General features: G+C 35.8%; 1 protein-coding gene across 1 annotated transcript in view; it reads right to left on the bottom strand.

Annotated features, from left to right (window-relative positions):
• Positions 1-2,816: 2,816 nt before the first annotated feature.
• Positions 2,817-11,364, bottom strand: part of SLC9C1 (solute carrier family 9 member C1) — a 101,476-nt gene continuing 92,928 nt past the window's right edge. The window contains exons 23-25 of the mRNA XM_082460239.1: positions 7,777-7,908; positions 7,458-7,643; positions 2,817-5,934 (exon numbers count right to left, since the gene is read on the bottom strand). Of these exons, the coding sequence (XP_082316365.1) occupies positions 5,788-5,934; positions 7,458-7,643; positions 7,777-7,908 (465 nt within the window). The 3' untranslated portion in view covers positions 2,817-5,787. The remainder of the gene's footprint in view (positions 5,935-7,457; positions 7,644-7,776; positions 7,909-11,364) is intronic.

The following is an 11,364-nucleotide window of genomic DNA, read 5'->3' as shown; positions in this document are numbered from 1 at the left end:
ACCAGACCTACCTGCTAGTGTTGGAGGGTCTCCTGCAGAAGCGAGGGGTGGCTGTGGCTCACTGCAGGGACAAGGACACTGGCAGCAGAAGTTCTGGGAAGTACTCTTTGGCGTGAGCCCTCCCAGAGTCTGCCATTAACCCCAACAAAGAGCCCAGGTAGGCTCCAGTGTTGGGTTGCCTCAAGCCAAACAACCAACAGGGAGGGTACCCAGCCCCACCCATCAGCAGACAAGTGGATTAAAGTTTTACTGAGCTCTGCCCACCAGAGCAACAGTCAGCTCTACCCACCACCAGTCCCTCCCATCAGGAAACTTGCACAAGCCTCTTGGATAGCCTCATCCACCAGAGCGCAGACAGCAGAAGCAAGAAGAACCATAATCCTGCAGCCTGTGGAACAAAAACCACATTCACAGAAAGATAGACAAGATGAAAAGGCAGAGAGCTATGTACCAGATGAAGGAACAAGATAAAACCCCAGAAAAACAACTAAATGAAGTGGAGATAGGCAACCTTCCAGAAAAAGAATTCAGAATAATGATAGTGAAGATGATCCAGGACCTCGGAAAAAGAATGGAGGCAAAGATCGAGAAGATGCAAGAAATGTTTAACAAAGATCTAGAAGAATTAAAGAACAAACAAATAGAGATGAACAATACAATAACTGAAATGAAAACTACACTAGAAGGAATCAATAGCAGAATAACGGAGGCAGAAGGACGGATAAGTGACCTGGAAGACAGAATGGTGGAATTCACTGCTGCGGAACAGACTAAAGAAAAAAGAATGGAAAGAAATGAAGACAGCCTAAGAGACCTCTGGGACAACATTAAACGCAACAACATTCGCATTATAGGGGTCCCAGAAGGAGAAGAGAGAGAGAAAGGACCAGAGAAAATATTTGAAGAGATTATAGCCGAAAACTTCCCTAACATGGGAAAAGAAATAGCTACCCAGGTCCAGGAAGCGCAGCGAGTCCCATACAGGATAAACCCAAGGAGAAACACACCGAGACACATAGTAATCAAATTGGAAAAAATCAAAGACAAAGAAAAGTTATTGAAAGCAGCAAGGGAAAAACAACAAATAACATACAAGGGAACTCCCATAAGGTTAACAGCTGATTTCTCAGCAGAAACTCTACAAGCCAGAAGGGAGTGGCATGATATACTTAAAGTGATGAAAGGGAAGAACCTACAACCAAGATTACTCTACCCGGCAAGGATCTCATTCAGATTTGATGGAGAAATCAAAAGCTTTACGGACAAGCAAAAGCTAAGAGAATTCAGCACCACCAAACCAGCTCTACAACAAATGCTAAAGGAACTTCTCTAAGTGGGAAACACAAGAGAAGAAAAGGACCTACAAAACAAACCCAAAACAATTAAGAAAATGGTCATAGGAACACACATATCGATAGTTACCTTAAACGTGAATGGATTAAATGCTCCAACCAAAAGACACAGGCTTCCTGAATGGATACAAAAACAAGATCCATCTATATTATGTCTACAAGAGACCCACTTCAGGCCTAGGGACACATACAGACTGAAAGTGAGGGGATGGAAAAAGATATTCCATGTAAATGGAAATCAAAAGAAAGCTGGAGTAGCAATACACATATCAGATGAAATAGAATTTAAAATAAAGAATGTTACAAGAGACAATGAAGGACACTACATAATGATCAAGGGATCAATCCAAGAAGAAGATATAACAATTATAAATATATATGCACCCAATATAGGAGCACCTCAATACATAAGGCAACTGCTAACAGCTATAAAAGAGGAAATCGACAGTGACACAATAATAGTGGGGGACTTTAACACCTCACTTACACCAATGGACAGATCAGCCAAACAGAAAATTAATATGGAAACACAAGCTTTAAATGACACAAAAGACCAGATAGATTTAATTGATATTTATAGGACATTCCATCCAAAAACAGCAGATTACACTCTCTTCTCAAGTGCACACGGAACATTCTCCAGGATAGATCATACCTTGCGTCACAAATCAAGCCTCAGTAAATTTAAGAAAATTGAAATCATATCAAGCATCTTTTCTGACCATATCACTATGAGATTAGAAATCAATTACATGGAAAAAAATGTAAAAAACAGAAATACATGGAGGCTAAACAATACGTTACAAAATAACCAAGAGGTCACTGAAGACATCAAAGAGGAAACCAAAAAATACTTAGAGACAAATGACAATGAAAACACAATGATCCAAAACCTATGGGATGCAGCAAAAGCAGTTCTAAGAGGGAAGTTTATATTTATATAAGCCTACCTCAAGATACAAGAAAAATCTCAAATAAACAATCTAACCTTACACCTAAAGGAACTAGAGAAAGAAGAACAAACAAAACCCAAAGTTAACAGAAGGAGAGAAATCATAAAGATCAGAGCAGAAATAAATGAAATAGAAACAAAGAAAACAATAGCAAAGATCAATAAAACTAAAAGTTGGTTCTTTGAGAAGACAAACAAAATTTGTAAACCATTAGCCAGATTCATCAAGAAAAAGAGGGAGAGGACTCAAATCAATAAAATTAGAAATGAAAAAGGAGAAGTTACAACAGACACTGCAGAAATACAAAGCATCCTAAGAGACTACTGCAAGCAACTCTATGCCAATAAAATGGACAACCTGGAAGAAATGGACAAATTCTTAGAGAGGTATAACCTTCCAAGACTGAACCAGGAAGAAATAGAAAATATGAACAGACCAATCACAAGGAATGAAATTGAAACTGTGATTAAAAATCTCCAAAAAACAAAAGTCCAGGAGCAGATGGCTTCACAGGTGAATTCTATCAGACATTTAGAGAAGAGCTAACACCCATCCTTCTCAAACTCTTCCAAAAAATTGCAGAGGAAGGAACACTCCCAAACTCATTCTATGAGGCCACCATCACCCTGATACCAAAACCAGACAAAGATACTACAAAGAAAGAAAATTACAGACCAATGTCACTGATGAATATAGATGCAAAAATCCTCAACAAAATACTAGCAAACAGAATCCAACAACACATTAAAAGGATCATACACCACGATCAAGTGGGATTTATCCCAGGGATGCAAGGATTCTTCGATATATGCAAATCGATCAATGTGATACACCATATTAACAAATTAAAGAATAAAAACCATATGATCATCTCAATAGATGCAGAAAAAGCTTTTGACAAAATTCAACACCCATTTATGATAAAAACTCTCCAGAAAGTGGGCATCGAGGGAACCTACCTCAACATAAAGAAGGCCATATACGACAAACCCACAGCAAACATCATTCTCAATGGTGAAAAACTGAAAGCATTTCCTCTAAGATCAGAAACAAGGCAAGGATGTCCACTCTCACCACTATTATTCAACATAGTTTTGGAAATCCTAGCCACGGCAATCAGAGAAGAAAAAGAAATAAAAGGAATACAAATTGGAAAAGAAGAAGTAAAACTGTCACTGTGTGCAGATGATATGATCTATACATAGAGAATCCTAAAGATTCCACCAGAAAACTACTAGAGCTAATCAATGTATTTGGTAAAGTTGCAGGATACAAAATTAATGCACAGAAATCTCTTCCATTCCTATACACTAATGATGAAAATTTGAAAGAGAAATTAAGGAAACACTCCCATTTACCACTGCAACAAAAAGAATAAAATACCTAGGAATAAACCTGCCTAGGGAGACAAAAGGCCTGTATGCAGAAAAGTATAAGACACTGAAGAAAGAAATTAAAGATGATACCAACAGATGGAGAGATATACCATGTTCTTGGATTGGAAGAATCAACATTGTTAAAATGACTATACTACCCAAAGCAATCTACAGATTCAATGCAATCCCTATCAAATTACCAATGGCATTTTTTATGGAACTAGAACAAAAAATCTTAAAATTTGTATGGAGCACAAAAGACACCGAATAGCCAAAGCAGTCTTGAGGGAAAAAAACAGAGCTGGAGGAATCAGACTCCCTGACTTCAGACTATACTACAAAGCTACAGTAATCAAGACAATATGGTACTGGCACAAAAACAGAAACATAGATCAATGGAACAAGATAGAAAGCCCAGAGATAAACCCACGCACCTATGGTCAACTAGTCTATGACAAAGGAGGCAAGGATATACAATGGAGAAAAGACAGTCTCTTCAATAAGTGGTGCTGGGGAAACTGGACAGCTACATGTAGAAGAATGAAATTAGAACACTCCCTAACACCATACACAAAAATAAACTCAAAATGGATTAGAGACCTAAATGTAAGACCGGACACTATAAAACTCTTAGAGGAAAACATAGGCAGAACACTCTTTGACATAAATCACAGCAAGATCTTTTTTGATCCACCTCCTAGAGTAATGGAAATAAAAACAAAAATAAACAAATGGGACCTAATGAAACTTCAAAGCTTTTGCACAGCAAAGGAAACCATAAACAAGACGAAAAGACAACCCTCAGAATGGGAGAAAATATTTGCAAACGAATCAATGGACAAAGGATTAATCTCAAAAATATATAAACAGCTCATTCAGCTCAATATCAAAGAAACAAACACCCCAATCCAAAAATGGGCAGAAGACCTAAATAGACATTTCTCCAATGAAGACATACAGATGACCAAGAAGCACATGAAAAGCTGCTCAACATCATTAATTATTAGAGAAATGCAAATCAAAACTACAATGAGGTATCACCTCACACCAGTTAGAATGGGCATCATCAGAAAATCTACAAACAACAAATGCTGGAGAGGGTGTGGAGAAAAGGGAACCCTCTTGCATTGTTGGTGGGAATGTAAATTGATACAGCCACTATGGAGAACAGTATGGAGGTTCCTTAAAAAACTAAAAATAGAATTACCATATGATCCATCAATCCCACTACTGGGCATATACCCAGAGAAAACCATAATTCAAAAAGACACCTGCACCCCAATGTTCCTTGCAGCACTATTTACAATAGCCAGGTCATGGAAGCAACCTAAATGCCCATCGATAGCCGAATGGATAAAGAAGGTGTGGTACATATATACAATGGAATATTACTCAGCCATAAAAAGGAACGAAATTGGGTCATTTGTGGAGACATGGATGGATCTAGAGACTGTCATACAGAGTGAAGTAAGTCAGAAAGAGAAAAACAAATATCGTATATTAACGCATATATGTGGAACCTAGAAAAATGGTACAGATGAACCGGTTTGCAGGGCAGAAATAGACACCGATGTAGAGAATAAACGTATGGACACCAAGGGGGGAAAGCGGTGGGGGGTGGGGGTGGTGGTGTGATGAATTGGGCGATTGGGATTGACATGTATACACTGATGTGCATAAAACCGATGACTAATAAGAATCTGCTGTATAAAAAAATAAATAAAATTCAAAAAAATTTTTTAAAAATAATAAGGTTATTTATTTAGTCACATGATTTATATCTCTGTTGTCCAGACAGTGCAGCAATATTTTCATTATTACTGCTATATAAAATATTTTAACTTTTGGGAAGAGTTAGAAATTCCCTCATTAATTACTTTTATACACAAATAATGTGTATAATATATAATACATATTATAATTATATGTGTTTGTTTTTATAGATTAAATATTAAAATTTCTAATAACTTAGATGTTCTCAGTTTTAATTCACACAGTGGATATCAAATATAGCAGTTAAAAGGATTCCTCAATACTCTAGGTAGAATGCCTACAAGTTTCCAAATACATATACGACTATTTTACAAAAGGAAAGTAAGTTCCCAATTACTCAAAGAAATCTAACATACCTGATGCTGCAGGATGAGCTGGTTTACGTGAAGCTATATACTTTCTAGTGTTCCACCTGAATTTATTTGAATCAATCGCAGTTTGAACAATTGTTACCTTTGTGAAATCTTCAGTGCCTTGTATCTGAAAGTTGACAGATTACAAGCTATATCATACAGTTGAATGTTTCTCTGTTAGGCTACTATCTCAGACCCTCTCTAAATATCTGGGCCTGAAAATTGACAATATCAATAGATATTAGATATCTTTAAATACCTGGATATGTTAGTCTTGTGAGAGTCAATATTCTACATACTTTCACTGAGTTTTAATTATTTTGCTCATTTTTATTACAATTGAGAAAAATAATCAAGAGTTAATCATCAATGACCCTTTAAAATATCACCCAGAAGGTTTTTCTATGTGGCAGGAAGAAAGTTTGAAAATCAATGGATTTCAAGAAATCTTCCAACCTTGTGACTGTCTTCAACATGCTTTGAATAACATTGGTGCCCAAATCCACAGTGAGCAGAGCTTTATGCCTAGGAGAGTAGACAGAGTTGGGCAGGTTTGGTCTGCCTCGAGAATCTCTTACTTGGTCATCTAAATTCCCAATCAGCACCCCCAACTAAGCTCTATTATTATGTATTCAAGAATAGAGTTGGGGAGCACCATAGTTAAGAATAATGTTTTACTTCCTCTCACTTGGCATCAAATTGGTGCTAGTGGCATCCACGTAGAAAATTTTCTTGTGACTGTTTCTCAGCTTAGGATTCCTCTTACTCCCACCTCAGTTTTTTTCTTGTGTCCCAAATCTACCTTTTAAGCACTTCTACCATAGCTGTAAATGTTTATTCATCTATTTATATATGTTTCTTTTCGCTTGGTTGAGAGATCTCTTGAGGGTAAGCTGAAAGTCTCATTCGTCTTGACCACTTTAGCATCTAGCACTGTTTCTGTCATAGTTGCTTTAAAAAAATGCCTGATTTAATTGACTCTAGGTCCCTCTTTCAAGTTACTTTCTTTAGCTGTATTTTATGCGTCCTCTGATTCCTCCTGACATGTGCCTCTCTTACTCTACCCCAATACACACACACACACATACACAGACACACACAGAGACACACACATAATACAGTCTTACTTCTTTCTTTCTTCTCATGGCACAGCTTCTCATTTTAATTGGAAGGGTAACCCAACAGCTTAAATATGAGAAGTCCTTCATTTCTACATTCACTTTCAATGTAACTGGGGAAATACCACTGGTACTCACTTCAGCATGGGACTGACAGAACATTTTTAGAGCACTGCTGTTACTGTCCAGAGAGAGCAGTCCTTCTGCAATATGTACATGAACTTAATACGTCCTCTTTTGCTATTTACAGTTGCACCAAAATCTAACTGTGGTCAAAATGTATAGCTTGGCCTAATTCATTGACAGTGAATAGGAATAGCTTGGTGTTTGGGCTACCCAGTGCCAAAGCAATCAATTAATTTGGGGTGTGTGAGTGTGTGTGTGTGTGTGCGTGTGTGTGTGTGTGTGTACACGGAGGTGGTGGGGGAAAGGGAGAGAATGGGAAGGTGGAAAAGTGACAATTTTTCTAATATTAACACATTGTTGGACAAACGGCATATTGACCTGAAGATATGAATCAATATTTCTTTACCTGATGGCATGTTATAGGAATTAAGAAAGGAGCCTTATAAGCTTTTCGTAACTGACAATCTTCCACAGCTCCGTGAATGAGGATGACATAAATTACAGTTTCATCATAGATATCAGTTTTGGTGTTCTTTGGTATATCTTTTACATAAATGTTACAGAGTTTTAACTGCATCTTGTAATTCCAATCCTATAAGAAAAACACAATTTCATAGTCTATTGTTTATAAAGTTTAATATAAATTCCTAAATAGTTAATTTCTAACAATACTTTAGGGCAATTTCACTCAGAGAGAAGTACAATTTTATATAAACACCTCTTACCTCATAAGATAAATGCTCCCTGATTTTTTTGGCAGTAATAGAAAGTCCAAGTTTTAGCCACATTTTATATTCAATGTGAGGACAGAATTGTTCAAAAGCTTCATACAAGTGATGTTTGGGAATAAAGTATGCCTGGAAAAAAGAGGATATCAATTTTTTTTAAGTCTTTTATTGAATTTGTTACAATATTGCTTCTGTTTTATGTTTTGGTTTTTTGGGCGTGAGGCATGTGGGATCTTAGTTTCCCAACCTGGGATGGAACCCCCACTCCCTGCATTGGAAGGCGAAGTCTTAACCACTGGACCGCCAGGGAAGTCCCAGAGGATATCAGTTTAACATTTCATCCTGTGCACCCATGATTTAATGAAATGAGGTTTTCTCATTTATATATGTAACATTAAAGCTAATAATTTAAATTATATAGATTCATGTTATTGCCTGGAAACCCAATAAAATGCATCTATTTAGTAAATATTTGTACAATCTTGTCATACACTAAGCACTAAAAGACTACATGATCCAATGAGAGGTTCTTTATTATTCTTATAGATTCTGAAGAAAATAGAAAACCAAGTATCAAAGATCATTTAACCTTTTCTAAAGACATAAGTATTTCTAAAAACATATTATTTGAGGGGAGCAAGTGTTTTGGTCAGTAATAAAATGCGGATACTAACAATGAACAGACTATTGGCTATTAGGAATAAGCTGCTATGAATACACAAGACATTGTGTATGTTGGTTTTAATTTCTCTTAGTAAGTATCTATGAGCGGGGTTGCTGGGTAATAGGGTAAGTGTGTATTTAACCTTATAAGAAACTGTCAAACTGTTTTCAGATGAAGTTGTAACATTTTACCCTTTTACTAGCCATGTATGAGAATTTAAGTTGCTTCACATCCTTGCTAATACCTTGTGTTCAGTTTTTTTTATTTTTAGCCAATGTAGTAGGTGTGTAGTGATAACTTATCATGATTTTAATTTGCATTTCTCTGAGAACTAATGATATTGATTATCTTCTTCATGTGTTTATGGGCCATTTGTATATTCTTTTGTGAAGTATCTGTTCAAATCCTTTGCCCAATTTTTAAAATTGAAGCATAGTTGATTTATAATATTATACTAGTTTCAGGTGTACAACAGAGTGATCCAGTATTATTATATATTATACTCCATTTAAAGTTATTACAAAGTATTGACTCTATTCTCTGTACTGTACGATATATTTTTGTAGCTTATTTATTTTACACATAGTAGTTTGTACTTCTTAATCCTCTGCCCTTATTTTGTCCCACCCCCTTCCCTCTCCCTATTGGTAACCACTAATTTGTTTTCTGTATCTGTGAGTCCATTTCTGTTTTGTCATATTAATTTGTTTGTTTTCTTTTTTTAAATTCCACATATAAGTGATAACTTATAGTATTTGTCTTTCTCTGTCTGACTTATTTCACTAAATATAATACCCTCCAGGTCCATCCATGTTGTTGCAAATGTCAGAATTTCATTCTTTTTTTATGGCTTAGTAATATTACCATATATATGTATATAATATATATATATTACCACTTAGGTTGCTTCCATGTCTTGGCTGTTATAAATAATACTACTGTGAACATTGGGGTACATGTATCTTTTCGAATTAATGTTTTCATTTTCTTCATATACCTATCCAAGAGCAGAATTCCTGGATTATATGGTAGCTCTATTTTTAGTTTTTAGGAACCTCCATACTGTTTTCCATAGTGGCACAAATTTACATTCCCACAAACAGTGTACTAGGCCTCCCTTTATCCACATCCTCACCAACATTTGTAATTTGCAGACTTTTTTTTTCCACTTTTTGACTGCACCATGCAGTATGTGGGATCTTAGTTCCCCAACCAGGGATCAAACCTGGGGCCCCTACAGTGGAAGCACGGAGTCTTAAACACTGGACTGGCAGGGAAGTCCCATTGTTATTTGTAGACTTTTTGATGATAGCCATTCTGACAGAGGTGAGCTGATATTGCATTGTGGTTTTGATTTGCATTTCTCTGATAATTAACAATGATGAGCATCTTTTCATGTGCCTGTTGGCCTTCTGTATATCTTCTTTGGAAAATATCTGTTCAGGTCTTCTGTGCATTATGTAATTGAGTTGTTTTGATATTGAGTTATATGAGCTGTTTATATATTTTGATATTAACCTGTTATTAGTCATGTAATTTACAAATATTTTCTCCCAATCAATAAGTTGTCTTTTTGTTTTGTCAATGGTTTCCTTTGCCATGGAAAATCTTGTAAGATTGTTTTTGTTTCCTTTGCCTTAGGAGACAGATCCAAAAAAATATTGCTACGATTTATATCAAAGAGTGTTCTGCCTATGCTCTTTTCTAGGAGTTTACAATATCCAGTCTTACATTTAGGTCTTTAATTCATTTTGAGTTTATTTTGTACATGGTGTGAGAAAAAGTTCTAATTTCATTTTTACATGTAGCTGTCCAGTTTTCCCAGCAACACTTACTGAAGAGCCTGTCTTTTCTCCATTGCATATTTTTGCCTTCTTTGTTGTTGATTAGTTGACCATAAGTACATGGGTTTATTTCTGGGTTCTCTATTCTGTTCCATTAATCTGTGTCTGTTCCTGTGCCAGTACCATACTGTTTTGCTTACTGAAGTTTTGTAGCATAGTCTGAAGTCAGGGAGCATGCTATCTCCAGCTTTGCTCTTTTTTCTCAAGATTGCTTTGGCAATTTTGTGTCTTTGGTAGTTCCATATAAATTTTAGGATTATTTGTTCTAGTTCTGTGAAAAATGTCATGGATAGTTTGATAAGGATTGCATTAAATCTATAGACTACTTAGGGTAGTATGGACATTTTAACAATATTTTCTTCCAATCCATGAACACAGGATATCTTTCCATTTCTTTGTATTATCTTTAATTTCCTTCATCAATGTTTTATAGTTTTCAGAGTATAGGTCTTTTACCTCTTTGGTAAAGCTTATTCCTAGATATTTTATTCTTTTTGATGTGTTAAACGGGACTGTTTTCTTTTATTCTCTTTCTGATAGTTCATTATTTGTATATTGAAAAGCAGTATATTAATCTTGTACTCTGCAACTTTACTGAATTCCTCTATTAGTTCTAATAGTTTTTTCAGTGGAGACTTTAGGGTTTTGTCATCTGCAAACAGTGACAGTTTTACTTCTTTGCTTCCAGTTTGGATGCCTTTTATTTGTTTTTCTTCTCTGATTTCTGTGGCTAGGACTTCCAATGGAACGTTAAATATAAGTGGCAAGAGTGAGCATCCTTGTCTTGTTCCTGACTGTAGAGGAAAAGCTTTCAGCTTTTCACCATTGAGTGTGATGTTAGCTGTGGATTTGTCATAAATGGCTTTCATTATGTTGAGATATGTTCTCTCTATACCAAATTTGATGAGGGTTTTTATCATGAATGAATGTTGAATTTTGTCAAATCCTTTTTCTGTGTCTCCTGTGATGATCATGTGATTTTTATCCTTCATTTTGTTAATGTGGTGAATCACATTGATTGATTTGTAGATAATGAACCATCCATGCATCCTTGGAATAATTCCACTTGGTCATGGT

Source organism: Balaenoptera physalus, assembly GCF_965194825.1.
Source record: "Balaenoptera physalus genome assembly, chromosome: 4".
NCBI lineage: Eukaryota > Metazoa > Chordata > Mammalia > Artiodactyla > Balaenopteridae > Balaenoptera > Balaenoptera physalus.
This window is presented reverse-complemented; position numbering and strand designations above follow the sequence as displayed.